The sequence below is a fragment of the Apostichopus japonicus genome, chromosome 8 (genome assembly GCF_037975245.1).
Source record: "Apostichopus japonicus isolate 1M-3 chromosome 8, ASM3797524v1, whole genome shotgun sequence".
Classification (NCBI taxonomy): domain Eukaryota; kingdom Metazoa; phylum Echinodermata; class Holothuroidea; order Aspidochirotida; family Stichopodidae; genus Apostichopus; species Apostichopus japonicus.
The window spans coordinates 8081595-8098091 of NC_092568.1; the positions used below are offsets into that span (position 1 = coordinate 8081595).

Genomic DNA, 16497 nt, shown 5'->3' on the forward strand with positions numbered 1-16497 from the left:
TTTAATAACTACACTGAAAAGTGGGTGGGACATATGATATGATATCCCCTCCACTTTTGAAAGTGGGGGGACATGTCCCCCCCCCCCCCCGTCCCCCACCTGTTGACGCCCATGTATAGTAGTAGGACTTGAATAGGAGCCGCAGGGAGCTGCTTATCATAGCAGCTGATAGTTATCGCGTAACTTGTTACTATTGAGCAAGCAAGACAGAGAGGTCGGGACTTCTTGCATCGCGCCCTCAAAAATATTGTCCTGCTTAGCAACAAAATCTTGCACCAGTACTTACAGTATACAGTACCGTACCAGTGCTGCAATCGTTGTATACGACTTATGTGCGTGAAATGTAGTATAGTACTAGTCACGTAAACGATCGATTGAATAATACGTACGTAAGTATGTACGTGCGGCAGACTGATTTATACAACTTTCCTGGCTTAGATTGGTGACCGTCCCGTCAAATTTGCTATGTTGTGAACTCAGGGCCACCAAGTGATATGGACGACGTGAGTTTGCAGAAGGATTTGTAATATTGTATCTTCTAGGGTAACTACGGAAAGTGAAAACTTTCCGCAAGTAAAATACAATCAGCACTGTGCGCGTGAATGTGTGAATATCACACTCACAGCCAGTGTTGCCTTCAGTTTTCTACGAAGTACGAACTGTATAAGTCTTGCTTAGTGTACACCTACATATCCTGCATATTTTGCCTTTCAGATTCCAAAAGCAATTCCAGGAAAGTGGTACTGGAAAGAAGATTCTTCGTCACTTGAATTTCAGGCAAGGTATGTGAACAAAGATTAATTTATTATCCAGCTTGGCGCTGAAAGAAGTAATGTTGGTTCCGTGGTGTAGCGGTTATCACGTCTGCTTTACACGCAGAAGGTCCCCGGTTCGATCCCGGGCGGAACCACATGAATCTTTTAGTTGCTTTTTCGTTTAAAATAAGCAACTTCTTTTAACTAAATTCATTTGTTGTTAACACCAATATGCATTTCCCTCAGTTACACATCTGTGAATTATCTGAAAGTGCATTAGGTTCTGGCCCCCATAAGTACACTCCTATGGCTCTTCTTATTACCTAGGAGTGTATAAGACTAGCTCTAGCCACTAACAACAGCATTGCGATTGGAATCACTCTATGTACAAATTTCAATTTAGGATGGCATGTTTACTGTTAGGAATAGGTGTGCATGGAATAAAGTAGATTTAAAAGAAATGTTTTTACCCAATAATTTGCCTTATCTAATGTTTGTCTCTCTTTTATCCACAGCGTAATCCAGGCTGTTGATCCAAAGGACAAAAAGGGCAGAAAAAAGAATCTAGTCGTTGGTGATTATGGTGGACGACGTGACCGGTAATTAATCGTTCTTGTCTTATGTCAATATTCAGATGACCATTTATTAATAATTGAAAGTGAAGGAGCTTAATGGAAGTGAAGGGGGGAAACAAGATGGTATATATTTATTTCTTGTTCTGGAGGTCGGGGAGGGGGGAGGGGGGAGGGGAGGGTAATGGTGAAATTATTTGTTGGTGTTGAGAGGTTAATCAATATCTTCTAGTTATTGCTTCATGCTTTTCCATCAAAGACGAAACACAACAAAACAGGAATAAGTGTCACCTAGTTTTAACACAATCTGCAAATGTACATGCAGGTTGCATCATGCCACCCTCTCAGGGCCTCAAGCAAGGGCGTAGGAACTGGGGGGCCAGTGCAAAATATGGAGGGGCGAAAGTATCATTCGGCCCCCCCCCCCCCGCTTTGCAAGTCAGAAAACCCCTTTTTCATATCCAAATGAGAAAAAAATCTCATTTGGAGCACCAAATTGCATCTAAGGCCAGTGAAAATTATTTACAAAATGGAGTGGGTGTTGAAGTGTGCTATATTGCACCAAATTGCATCTGAGGCCACCTGGAAATGCAAAAAAAAACCCTCCCCTTAGACCCCTCCCCCAGGCTGGCTATCAGTCTTCAACCCCCCCACTCAAAAGTACCTTCCTACGCCACTGGCCTCAAGTGGAAGGGCCCAATTCATACAGACATTTTACCCATGTGATGTTGTTTTACAATATACCGGGGAAGGTCCACAAGTGAGAAAAATTATTCATTTTGCCAAACAAATCAAAATTATTCATTTTTGTAAATAAATAAATATTTTTAATAATAAGGGAGAGGGGGGGTGGGTGGGTAGTGGGTGGGTACTATATACCATTTTTTTAAATTTAATCTTTAACTGTTTTCATTTCAAGCAATGAGAAAAAAAAAATCTTGGTATTTGAAGTTGATACTCAGCTATTGTAGCAATATTAAGTGTTTGCCACTCTTTCGGTTTGACAGATTTCAGTCAGAATCTCATGGAATTGTTAATTGATTTCTAATTGACAGTCGACAAAGATTCAATTTCCTTGTTACTCTTTCTTGCAGACTGACACCAAATCGTTTTGATTCCAAGCATGGTGTTGGCACAGGAGTCAGTACAACTACCAAGTCACAGCGTCATGGCTTGGTGTCTAGATCTGCAAGATCTGCAAAAGGAACAGAAAAGGACACAACAGTAACACTAGCAAGAGTGAAAAGTAAGCTAAGGAATAAAATCAAATGATGCACTCTGAGATATATTAAGATCAAGTCTGTAAATCCAAAGTTGTGCTATTAAGTATACTGTGTGAGAAGGGTGGGGGGGACCTGTAGTAGTGGTCTAATTCTTCTGCAGCTGCATGTGAAAAACCTTGACTGAAGTATTTTTCCCCAACTGATTATGGGGGTGGTTGGGGGAGGGGGTGGGGGGGAGTTGGGCATACCCTTATCAGGCGCGTATCCAGGATTTTCTAACCCGGGGGGCGCGAATTACTATCTAAGCGGAGCGCCACCATCGGTTGGCGCGGAGCGTACAAGAAATTTTCTGGTTTTGATACCCCCCAGATCACCGGAAATGGCACTTCTCGGGCTTGAAAATGACCAACCAGATGTACACTTTTGCCTGAGAACCAAGTATTTCCCAAAAGTTTTTTTTTTCCATCCATAACCTTTTTGAAGATTGTCACCAGTCACACATCATGTTCGACCTGATTGCATGTCCTATGGATCATTGCTTTTGTAGCTGATTCTACGTCACGGCCCACAATATCCGAAAGCCCCACTTTTGAAGGTTTTAAGCCCATTATTTGTTGAGAATTTGAAAATTCACATTTCTCGTGAATAAAATCACTTAAAAGCATACCCATAATGTTGGACAAAATTCAATCTATGGACAACCAATATAGAAAACCTCCTGCAACCCCTAACAGACAGGTTAAAATTGCAAGAGTAGAGGAAAGTATGATGAAGAATGTTGGTGAGGAAATTTTCGAAAATTCCGACACAGTTAATTTATTGGTGTAGAAATATTGCAACCTGTTATAATGGCTATTATAAAACTTGGTTGAAGGAACAGAAATATACCAGATATTTCCTATATCAGGTATATCGAAACCGAACACTACACACATAGGCGTAGGTCCCGTAGGAGGCGGGGGCTGCCCCCCCCCCCCGCAACCAAATTATTTCCCATATTTTTCGGGCACCTACTGAAAGAAAAATAAATAGCAACAATAGCTTACAAATTATCTCCTTGGTACGGTAATTAAAATAAAGTTGTAAGCTTGGCCGACATTACTACTGTAAAAGAGAGTATTGACATAAATGGATCTGTATGCTTTTTCTCCATCTACATAAGACATTTGGTTATTTACATTAGCATCCGGCGGTATACTGTGCAACTTTCACGGACCATAAGGTACACGATGCCATGCAATATAATGACCGATGCTTGCCTATATGATATTGGCATCGATATGTTGAACGCGCGCTTGGCGCGCGAAAATTTTTGACTTTTTTTTCCGGGCAAGTCATTACAGCCCCCAAATCCAATTTGGCTCCTACGCCTTTGACTACACACATAGACAGTTTTTGAGGCTGTTCATCGTGGAACATGCATTTCAATGCTCACTGATATGATGTTATATCTGCTCTTTGCTTTACAAATTCGAACAGGCGTGTAGCGAGTAATTGCCAAGGGAGGGGCAAAGCCTGTAGGCAAACTATCTAAGCGAAGCGCCACCATGTGTTGGCGCGAAGCGTACAAGAAAAATTTTGGCCGAAAATGCCTCCCAGATCGCTGGAAATGACACTTCCCAGGCCTTGTAAGTTGCATCTAAGCATTGTCTATTTTGAAATTACTAGCGATGTCATAAAGAAAATTTGCTCGGGGGGGGGGGGGGCGGTCGTCCCCTTCCCGAAATGCGTCATGTTCCTCGACGAGTCGGTCGAGTTCAAGACCAGCCACAGTTGGTTCCATATAGCACAATTGTACAATTGTTTAAGGCGTCCACACACACACGCGTTATGATAAACCATATATAGTATTTATATAGATACATTAGTGAGAGAGGAAAAATGGAAACGTCAAAAATGGAGTTGTCGGTGTAAGGGGTAGGGTGAGGCGCACACCCCCTCCGTAATCCTTGATCTGTCACTGGCTACCCTGTGTATATAATAGGGATCAGCGCTTTAACTATGACTGTTCCTCTTTCTCTTCCCGAGGTCTTGGCTATCTTCTACTCCCTCTTTTCTCCTTTTTCTCTCTTTTTTTCTTTTTCTTTTCCCTTCCTTCCTCTCCTCCTTTTCCTTTTTTTCCCCCTCCTTTTCCCTTTTTTCTTCTCTTTTTTTCTCTCCTCTTTTCCTTACCCGGGGGGCGCGCGCCCCCAACGCCCCCCCCCTGGATACGCACCTGCTTATAACTGTACATATTCACTAACAATTATTGCTTTGCAAAACCAATCAAAACACGGAAAGTGGACATTTTCCATAGAAACTCCATCTATAGGCATGTGTTGTCAAACCATGTCTGGTGCAGTTTTGTGGTGTGTAAAGTTAGAGTTGTATATTCTGGTTAACTTTATTTCATACCTTTATTTTTTGTATTGGCATAAAAGAAACTAGTTAGTAGACAACTCTGGAGATGAGAACAAGTCTGGATGATCTTTTCCAGGGTTCTTTCCTAGAGACTTGAAGGAGTAAAGTAATATGATATATTTTTTTTTTGCAATAAGTCCATTATGTTTCTCTTTGTTTTGCAGCTGTTACCCTAAGTCTATTGAATGAAGTGAATGTGAACACTGAATCATTTGAAAAGGCACTTTGTGGGTGAGTATTATTGTCGTCTAAAATCAACCAATTGTACAGCAGAAGCAAAAAGTTCTTCTATGAGCACATTGAAACGTTTCAAGGATATTTGACAGACATTTTGTCACACACATGTAAATTACAGAGAGTGTTCACTTTGTAGAATGTTGATTAAGTAAAAATCAATTGTGAACCCTTTTACACAAGATATAAGTCCGTCTAGATGCTTCATTGTTTAACGCAAGGCTGTCTGTATCTCTTCTAAATGAACAATATGTGATATGGGACTACATAATAGGTAAGACGCTTAGGCCAGGGTCTGCCCTTGTGTTATCATTTGTAGCCCTGTGTTTTGGTCTTCATTCTTGCCTTGCGATTAGGCTGTTTGAAACTTACAGTGACATAAAATGGATCTTGCCCTTTTTGGCATGCTGTCAGCACATACTTAGAATGAATTAAAATATTTGTTAATTCCAACACTGCAATTAATATTACACAACAACGTGAAACTGTCCATATAATTACTCCACAACTCTCATTCATCCTAAAACTTGCACATAATCTGACTCTTTTTGTTGGCCTTTACCTTGAACCAAATGCCATTGATGTTACCTTGCTAATATGATCTCTTCCCCCTCGCCCTCCCCCTTCCCAAATCACTAGTTAACGAGTGTCCCAAAGATGAAAAAGGAGGTTAACATAGCGGTTACTGCTTGCAGAATTAACATGAAATTAGCATATGATATCATGTGATTGTGAAGTCGGATATGTGTTCAAACAAAGTAGTTGCCAATAATAACATAATATGCAATCCTCTGTCGTTTCTCTAGGCACTCAGCATGGTATAATCGAGTGTAGCACTCAATACCAAAATCTTCGAAGCAACTTATAGTTTAAAATTATTTTAATTTTGTCAATGGATGTTTGTTTATTTTATGAAGTTGTTTCAACTTCTCAACTTTTATTTCTTGACTTATTTAACGACATGGCTGGCACTGAAATGAAAATAGCAACTCAATGCTGCTATAGTTTGACAGACTAACACATTGTCTTTCCGTATACATATCCTAGGGAACAGGGGGGCCCCGAAAAGTGGGGGGCACAATATCAGAGGGGCACTTTCTCATTCCACAACCACCACTCGTTATGCTATAAACCGATACGCACCGGCCATATCACTTAAATATGTATGATGTCTTAGTATGCTATCAATACTATTTATTGAGATTTTTTATTGTTAACCTTGCTACAAAAAGATGTGGGATGCCATTTTAAAAATAGCATGTATAGACTAAAAATAAATAATTAAAGTAAAATATTAAAATTAACAAAGGCTTAAGATATCCAAAAGACAGTTCTTTATCAAAGGGTCACATTTTATTTGCCAATAGGGCACATTTGCTATTTTGGTAAAAGTGGCGGGTGAGGGGCACGTGCCCCCAGCTCCTACCCCTTCCTAGGGAAAGAAAATAAAAGTATGAGAGAAAAGAAGCATTCAATTTCGTTCTTGTTACCACAGGTTGCCGCAGTTTGATGAGTTCCTGCTTGGATTACTTAACTACTTTGCTGCATTCTTTGACAAGCTTGCTCTAGGGAAACCAAAACAAGCCATGACAACGTAAGTAAAATACCAACGATGGACTGTAGTACGTCTGTCGGTAACTTCAACTGGTCGGCTATTTACAATGAGTGAAAACAGTACTAAAGAACATTTGGTGAATGCAAAGATATGCCAGTGATTGAAATGTTTCTCTTGAGAGAAAATATTCCTTAGTGTTGAATTAGTTTTTTCTTCTCTTTTCCTCCTTTTTAAGCAGTTTGAAATAATTTTCAAAAGCTAACGTTAAATTATTCACAAATTGAGAGAGGCCTTACAGCCCATTCAATATTTTGGTAGTTTAAGTTTTATATGACATAGCCTGTCATGTGATATATGTATCTGTTTACTTACTCAACTCTCTTTGACCTTCTGACCTCCACAGAGGTAAGGTTTTTGTAAAACTCAAAGGGTGCAGGAAGAAAAGTGTGTCAAACTAAAACCACAAAGACAAAATGACGGAATAAAAAAAAAAACAGATATGAGGATTGGAGGATATTTGGACCACTGACTGGAAAATTGCAAAAATTCATTTTAGCAAAGACATTTGGCTAGAAAAGGCCATTCAAACAGTAACTTTCAGGTTAATCAGTCCTTCGTCAGTTACTGATGAAAATGCACTGTTATTTGAGTTTTAAATAATCAAATAGTGTACACAAAAGTTAAAAAAGATCAATATCAGAAACATACTTGTATGTGAAATCTTGTACATGCGTTATTCATTTCGGTTTCATTGTTATTGTTGTTGTTGTTGTTGGCAGGCAGCCAAGTCAAGCAGAGCTGAGAGCTAAAGCAGAGATTGAGGCTAGCATGGCTACAGCACAGAGGAAGCTTGCTCAGAGCTACTGTGTGCTGGTCTTAGGTATTGGGTTACCAGAAAATCATCATATGGGATGTGGAGGGTAAGTTTGCATGCAGCTGTGCTATAGACTTATAGCTTCTAGTATCTCCTTGCAGTTAATTTCCGCAAAAGTCAAAATTGATTTTATACTGAAACGTCAAAAATTAACCACAAGCTGTATTGTCCTAAGACAGAATGAGATGGATTAACCTCGCAGTGTATTTAGAAAGTAGCTAGATGTTGGGAATACACCCCCTTCTGTGTTGGTCCGCAAAAGTGAACGAACGTGAAATAATTGGTGGGATGGCGAAGGAAGCCTCTTGTCCATTAGGTTGTAATACAATGTGACGAAGCCTCTTGTCCATTAGGTTGTAATACAATCTGACGGCATCAATTTAGTAATTGAGATTTATAAGTATTTATATATTTATAGCTATTGACCAAACTTCTCTGTAGCAGTAAACAGTAGAAAACAATTTGATGAGCAATAGTCACTTGTAAGTGTTGCTGATACATATTTAACTGCCATACATTCTCCTTTCAACATGTTAAGATCAACATTTATAAGATTAGTTTAATTAGAAACAAATTAGAAAGATTGATTTACAAAGCTAACATTTGGACATTTTACAGGGGAATTTTTTGTACATCTTCCTAACAAACCACGATAGCGACCTATATATATATATATAAATATATATATATATATATATATATATATATTTATATATATATATATATATATATATATATATATTTATATATATATATATATATATATATATATATATTTATATATATATATGTATAGATTTCAATAACTATGGAACATGGAACTCACAATATTATGCTACAAATAAGAACAGTACTAATATTTATCAACCTAAAAATGTGTATTCAGCATATTTTGGGTCAGCCATGCTCCTTGAGCCTAATCCCCCCTTTCCATTCCTCAGTTACAGACTTTATGTCAAGAGGTTCAAATAGCAGGATTCATTGTCAATGTTTACCTGTCATGTTTTATCTGTTTTTTCTTCTTTCTTTCAGACAAAGAGTGTCATCAACCTATAAAGACAGAGAAACATATGAGGTTTGTCTCTTTGTCAAATTTTACTTTCCTTGTATCTGACATAAAAAGAAGAAAAAAAGAGAGATAAGGGCCCTTTGCAGGAACGTAGCTAGGTTGGAGTACAAGGCAGTTCATTAGGCTCTACAGCAGGTTTTCCCTAACTTTATCCCCCATAAACCCCCTGTGGATGTCAGAGTTGTCCACGAACCCCCAACTTTCGAGACTCGATCTGAGTTATTATTATGCTGTAATACGCATAACAATGCTTCGTAAAAGATCAAGTTCATAGTGTACACCAACTTTACCAAAGTCATGCGGCCTGCGTCTGTTTCATAATTCAGTTATTTTATCACATGCACGGTACGGTGCTACTATGGCAACATATGCGTATGGAACGCAAAAAGAGTTTGTTGATAGGTACAACTTTTGTACATTACTAAATTATATGATATGTCAGATTTTAGTTCAACAAAAAGTACTCTAGTTTTGACTTTCAGAAACGTCTCACAAACTCCCTGGGATGGACTCACACACCCCCTGGGGGATCATGCACCCCAGTTAGGGAACCCCTGCTCTACAGAGTAAAGAGACTTTCACGTTGTGTAGCTACCATTGGGTTTTTGGTGTTTTGTGTGATGTTCTCTGTACCCTATCCCCTTGAACAGGACTGAGTAAAAGAAATTATTTACCACAGGGAGGGGAATATGGAAGCAGAAGTATGTTGGCAATGGGTTTCCTCGGTAGAAAATTGTTTCTTATCTGGACGTTTTCATATGTCTTCACAGAGCCTGTACAGATTTTGCGTTCACTTTGTTTGGATTGTGTTCTCCAGGAAGGAGCATGAACTCATAAGTAAAGAGGTTGGCAGGTAAGGTTCGCCCTCATTGGCCTTTAATCATTGCAGCAAATGAGTATGTAGGTGGGATTTGGCGGGTACACTCAATGACAATTTCTGTTGTTGAGTGCTGGTAGTACATGACCAAAAGGACAAGATTTTGAGAGCGACATTTTATAAATGATATATGTAGAATAAATTAGCACTTTGGTCATGCTGTTAAGTTGCTATGTAATAGATTTAATGTTTTTTGGAGGGGAACTGCATTACGAGGTCAACCTGGTCAACTTGGTTTATACCCAGAAAATCACGATTATTACCGGGTATCGCATGATCTACAAAGTAACCAAAGCTGTCTTCATTATCTTACTCCTTGAGCTCTTTTGTGAAAGTTTATTCCTGCTGCAGCTGCTTCAGTAGCTAAGATAAGGAAGATAGCTAGCTTTGAGCACTTTGTAGATCACATGATACCTGGAAAATCACCATTTTCTTCCGGGGATAAACCTAGCAAGGGCTATTCAGGTTGAACTCGTAATGTGAGTAATAGGTGTAAGCATTATGTCAATTATTTCAGCCTTTAAGGGTACTTACTGAAGTTGCATATCTGGTTGCATAACTGTACAATATGCCTCTCTCTCTGACTTTCACCTCTCCTCATCCTCCCCTTCATTCATTATTTTCGATATTTGTGGCTCATCGATTAATTCTTTTACTGTCTTTGGGTTAAAAGAAAAAGAAAGAGAGCTTTTATGAAACATGAAATGATTTCATTTTTAGGTTACTGAGGTCAGATGTCTTCAATCCAGCACTAAGAGTAAAACATGCCCCACCAGAAGATGCAGAAAATTTGAGAGAAGAAAGAAGGCAATTCTTGGAGGATACCAAACTCACCCCAGCCGAACGGAGACGGCAAATTGAGTAAGCTTTTGTGTACATTGGCATTAACATGATACTTCATGTATGGCTATGTGGGTACTTGAGCAGTTTGGATAAAGGGTTGATGGTGTCTTATATTAATGGTGGGGGAAGGGGGGAGGAAGGAATGGGCAGGGCAGGGCCTCAAAATACAATGGAAGAGAAGGTCTAAGCTTTGAAAAATTTTTACCATTGACAATATCTCTTCTTGTTAAAATTAAGACCAAGTAAAAAGCAACCAGTTGAATTTGAAAACCAAATTCCATTTCCCAGCTGATTCAAGCATTTCCCACCTGATTCAATGCAATGCTCTGCAAGAAATCTGTCTTATGCAAAAATAGGGTGATTAGAGCTGGTTTTGACAATAACAACTTTAGCCCTGAATTCTTATATGATAAATTAAACTATGTAAACATGCTATAAAAGTGTAGTAGGTTGAGGCTAAGTGCTGTTGTTGTTTTTGAGTGTTTTTTTTTTCATTTTCATGCCATCAAGAGGTGCTTGAGAGCATAAAATAAACTATTGGTTTTGATTTGCGACTGATGTATGGTTTAACTTCACTAATCAGAGGCTTGGAGAAACCTCTACCCCATTACCTAATATCGGCAAAACATTCTTTAACAATCTGTTTACAATTACCTAACAATTGTCTGTCGTAACAATAGGCATTTGTCTGTAATTGTCTGCAATTGTCTGTAAAAACAATAGGCACCTTCTTCAGATTATATGACGTGACACAGGGCAAGGACAACATGACAGCTACATGATACAACTTTGACATCTAACATGGACTCTTTTTTCATATTTTTTTTAGGAAGTTGCTTTTCACAAGCATGTTTATCTGATATCAAGGAGATATTAGTTGGATTGCTTTTCCTTTTATGTCATTATTGTTACTCCCATAATAATTTCAACATATTTGTTTTCCTTCTTTCTTTCTTTCAGGAAAAGACCAGCAATTACAAGTATCGTAAAGTGAGTAAACTTTGTTCAATTTTGCATAATCTCTACCCATTGTTAAATAGTTCCCTCGCAGTATTGATAGCTTGGTACTGCTTGATCCACTAACACTGAGAGAACATTTTTGACACAAATTTGGGACCTTTTGCAAGGAATTAGTAAATGATGAGTCTGAGATCCATATATTCCTACAAGTCAGGTAATTGACTCCATCAGTACTTCATGGTTGTTACATACATCTCTCCACAGTAAGAGGTCACCTGTGATTGTATCGTTGTTACCGACTCCCAAGGAGAAGAACGGCTGGCTCTTTGATAGACTAGAGTTGGATCCAGTGGCGTAAGTACAGCTCAATGAATTGTAACTTAGGATTTGGAGGAAATAATATGCAAATAGAAAAAGAAAGTATATATAAACATCTTTCTGAAATATTTTCTGCTCTATCTGATGGCATTTTGTAGTAAATTTCATGCAACAAAACTAGAAGAGGTGTTTTGACCAATGACCATTTTTTTAAATATCTGAATTTACCGCAAATATTCTTTCTTTAAAAACTTACAAGTAGACCCCATTTGAACAGACGAATGATAGGAAAGACAATTTTGAAACGTGTTTGACAATCTGAGAAGTTGGTGCTGGAACTTCTATACGTATTGTATGTCGAAGGGTTTCACGTAAAATATTGATATCATTTGTGCTTTGTAAATTCAAGGTTTAATTTGGGGTTTCTAAACTTAACCACACCTTTGGTTACCAAAATTTTTGGATGTAAAGACAATCCACCCTTAACCCTCAAGACATGACAGCCGTTAAGCATCCGTTATGAAACTAAAAAAGTTTATGGGTGGATATTTAATCCATTTTGTGTATGTGATTGTATAGTTTGATTACACACATATGATGTTAAGAAACTAAAATTCCATAAAGGAATGATTAGATGAGTTTCTCTGCGAGTTTTGCACAATAGATTGGGTAGGATCATTTCTGTGTTTTGCCATAAATGGTCAGATTTGATAAAATGTTCCATAAAGTAAACTTCATTAAGTGTATTACGACTGGCACTTCACAAAGAATTCATAAAGTTACGTAAATCTGGACTTGCAGTACTCGGTGATGAATCTTTTGTCTTACAATATGAAATCTCAAAACAATGTAATAAAGCCTCACCAGAGGCGTCAATAGCCAGATCAGACCGTGGGGACAGTTATGTCACTGGGCCTTCCGTCTGAAGCCTTCAGAAGTTTGCAGTACATTCATGGGCTTATGAAGACATTTTCAGAAGAAAGGAGAAAACAATGTTCTTTATCCTGTACTTTCCTTGGCCAACTGAACACTGTTCTCATCCGATGTGGATATTACATCATCTTTAGATTTAGTCAATTAAAGGCATTGAAGACTCACCCCAAACCGCATGCCGCCCTCTGAAAAAGTTAACTTTACGTAGCTTGCAAGTGAAGTTTTCTTCTTGTCGCTACAAAATGCAGACAGTAATGTATTTATGTATTTGTATGTATTTGATATCCTCCTGCAAGCAGGAACTCGCGATTGAAACGTGTAATGAAACGTGAAACTGCTATGTACACTGTGTTGTGGGTATTGACCGTAGCTGCATGTATTGACTGTACACTGGTGTCTAATTACTGACGGTAGCAAGCTGTGTGTGTATTTTCTGGGATCGATGGTGGTGTCTAACACTTCAATTACACCTCATTCGAAACTAGGTCAGATTACCGACATTAGACGTTTCTTTGTACGAGAGTCTTCAATGCCTTTAAGCGGCTCTGTTAACATTAATTTTGCTTACCGTCCACAGATCCAGTGATGAGATTGAAGAGAAGAATAGTTCCTCATCTTACAAGACAAAGTAAGAACATGACACATTCTTTGTCCCTAGTGGTTTATAGTCACTCAAAGTTTAATATCCATCTCTATGTTGCATGCTTCATGTAATTCCCCAATTGACATAGATATTGAGTTATGAAAACTAACATGGTCTTGTAGAATCTTTGGTCAGGTCCATTATGTACTTCACTGGATATGTATAATGTTTGCCATTGATGACATCTTTAGTTTTATCTGATCATGACCACGTAGATCTTTTTCGGCAATGACAGGTGAAGATGTTAATAGATGAAAACAAAACTCATCACTCATAGCTGTTGCTTGTGGGAGGGTTTTCAGTTAAAAGATTACTTCCTCCCCATTGTGGGGAAAGATATTTTGAAGGGTACCTACATGAAGTTGGTACCACATTTGAAGTTTAAAAGCTGAATCTAGCATTGGAAGTAAATACAATAAATACTACATAAAGGTCCTGTTACTGTTGACATTTTACCTTTCTGTGGTCAAACTTAACTAAGCAGTCAAATAACCACAAGCAAACATTTTTCCAACCTGATTATTTATCAGAACTACTTAAAATACATACATTTGTCCAAATTTTCTAATCCACCCGGACATTCACAAAGGAGAGAAAAACGGAAGACATGTCCTGTGAGATTCAGACATTCTGTATTCCTTCTCATCCCCACAAACTGCTGCTGAGACTTAACTCCATGAGACCGTCAATTTTCAGGTGGCAGAATATGTATTAACTTTGAAGACAGCATTTGTTTCTTTTCTTCCAGAGTTGGTATAATAGGAGAACCATTGAATCTGTTCAACACCTCAACATTAGCTCCTCTCGGCTCAGAGCAAGACGAAGAAAATTCTGATGAAACCCAGTCCAAGAAAGAGTAAGTGTATCATTAACTAATATTGTTAGTTTCAAGTTTGCACAAGGGACAGAAGACTGGCTGGCCACAATATGCTGTGAAAGAAGCCACAGTAACTTTGTTGGAGAATAGGTTTGTATTCAATCTTTGCCCAGAACTGACAAGAGGTTGACCATGGGGGACTACAGTCTCAGGGCCTGGAAGTCAATTATTCTAATTTTGGTAATTGTACTAAAGAAAATGTGAACACTTCAGAAAGGGGGGGGCCTCGTTCTTGAGTCCGATCTGCCACTCCACACCCTTGTATATGCTATACTGTACAACTTAAAGAAAAAAGTAAAATATGCTTGTTTTGGATCCTGGTTTCAATATCATTGTTAAAACATTCATTCTTTCTTTCTCTTTATTTTATTTTATTCAGTGCCACTCTAACAGGAACTCCTGCTAACAATGGACAGTCAAAAGGTAAGGTCTGCATCTAATTATGCAAAGTAGCATGTGAGAAAAAATGTTCCACATCAAGTATTTAATGTCTTATCTCTTTTATAACATTCTCACTTTTGGCCTGTCATTCTTGTAATTGTTTTCCTGATGTTTCCTTTCCATGGAATTGTTTATCTTTCAAACATGAAGAGAGAAGAGCAGTTTAAAAATTAATTTAAGGACTTTTGTTTGTAACATCACTTGCTACATTTTCATCGATCCATGTCGTAAATGAATCCTACATTTTAAGTTTATTAATCGATAGTGTGATGGATTGATTGATTGATTGTCTTTACTTTTAGGGCTCGGAAGGCAGCTGACGGCTCAGTCACAAGCTACAGACGTATTCTCAGATGATGAGGAGCAGTGAAGTTAATATACCGCAAACAGGGGCAGATTTTTCAGATTTTCCTGCCTCCCATTAGAACACCACTGATGTTCTGGGTGTATATGTCGTGACCTGGAGATGGTTAAATAAAAGGAAATTATATAACATAGTGCATCCTTTGTTGTTATGCCAACCTTCAAATAAAAAAGGAGCATATAGCTATGTGCATGTTATTTTACATTCCTTCCCTGTGTGACAATGTGTCAAGTTTCATTCCACATTGTATTAAAATGTGATCTCCGTACTAGATTTTAAAAAAAAGGAAAGTTTCTGAGAATATGTCAGCAATCCCAATCTTTACCCAACCCTTGTAAATATAAAAACTGTTATTTGTCGTGAAAGTTTCTCAACATTTATGTTTATGCAATGAGGAATTTAGTGGTTGAACTTTACATGATATATAAGGATATTCTTTTGAATTTCTGGACATAATGTACTAACAATTTTATACAAATACATGTAGATCTAGAATAGATATGATCAAAATATGAGTCATGGCAAATTTCTATGTGATATTTTACTTTCATAGGAGGTTTTCCCATTTATGAGTTTACATTTCTGTTTTCCCACTTTGCTAGTCTATTTTGCATGTAACAGAGTTTAAACATAGTTTTTGTGATATTCTACTATATGGTGGACAGTTTAATTAAAGTAGTCTGAGGAATATGAAAATAAAACTAGCGAACTTACAGATGAATTGAAAAGTGTCATATTTTATATAAGACTTCACCTCTGTTGCCTCTTACACTCTCTCCCCCTCACAATTTCTCCTTTTGCACCTACTCTAATCCCACCTCCTCCCCTCCTATGTCCTTCCCTTATTTCGTTTGTCAAGTTTCTTGTTACATCTCTGAGTTTTACAGGCTCAGATCCACTGGCAGTGGGGGGGGGGGGGGTATGATAAAACCCATATTGAACAGGTTCAATTTTTGCCCTCTCCAATTCTTTGTTTGTTGTCTAAATATGCCTCCTGTTTGCACCTTTTGATGTTCTTTAACTAAAACCATTTTCCTCATAGAGAAGTGGAATTTCCCACCAATCGATTTATATTAGTTTATAAATGAGTTCATATATTGTGCACAATCTGAAACACTGATTCTCGATTTAGGCTTGCAGGGGTGACGGACCACTTTCCCGTAACTCTTTCCCCCTCACACCCCCTCCCTCACACAAGATGTCAAATGGTGCATTCTGAAGGATATTTAGACTGTACATTACGTCTATAATTGGCTCTTATTGCACGGTTGTGCTTATAAGTACTCGGTTGTGCTTATAAGTTGTGCCTATAAAAATTTTTTGTGGAGATTGAATATGGGTGCGTGCACCTGTTACAGTGGGTTAATTCTTCCAGGGCTAAATGTAAATAACCCCTTGCTGACCTTTTCCACAGACTGACGATTGTGGAGGTGGGGGGGGGGGGTGTTCCCCTGAATCCTCTTTGTGCACGCCTCTGTAAGGGACTGGGATTAAGAGAGAATCAAAATGTTTAGTTTCCGCGCACAGGCTCTATCTTGGATGACGGTTCTTTAAAATGC

At 38.2% G+C, this 16497-nt stretch overlaps 1 protein-coding gene and 1 non-coding gene across 2 annotated transcripts; both read left to right on the top strand.

The window, feature by feature from the left end:
* Nucleotides 1-290: 290 nt before the first annotated feature.
* On the top strand, nucleotides 291-15666 carry LOC139970662 (protein phosphatase 1 regulatory subunit 36-like). Its single transcript, XM_071976538.1, has 16 exons — nucleotides 291-503; nucleotides 715-782; nucleotides 1271-1354; nucleotides 2422-2573; nucleotides 5115-5181; nucleotides 6680-6778; nucleotides 7519-7659; nucleotides 8646-8688; nucleotides 9453-9535; nucleotides 10280-10420; nucleotides 11363-11392; nucleotides 11627-11716; nucleotides 13191-13241; nucleotides 14005-14112; nucleotides 14513-14556; nucleotides 14877-15666. Exons 1-16 carry the CDS (start codon nucleotides 495-497, stop codon nucleotides 14942-14944), a joined length of 1278 nt encoding a protein of 425 aa, XP_071832639.1. The 5' UTR covers nucleotides 291-494; the 3' UTR covers nucleotides 14945-15666.
* Trnav-uac (transfer RNA valine (anticodon UAC)) lies at nucleotides 838-910 on the top strand. The gene has a single exon. It is a non-coding gene; the product is annotated as a tRNA-Val (tRNA).
* Nucleotides 15667-16497: the final 831 nt, after the last annotated feature.

Coding starts and splice junctions, on each gene's coding strand:
- LOC139970662 (XM_071976538.1), top strand. Junction 7,660..8,645: donor CATCATATGGGATGTGGAGG/GTAAGTTTGCAT, acceptor TCTTTCTTTCAG/ACAAAGAGTGTCATCAACCT. Junction 11,717..13,190: donor CTAGAGTTGGATCCAGTGGC/GTAAGTACAGCT, acceptor TACCGTCCACAG/ATCCAGTGATGAGATTGAAG.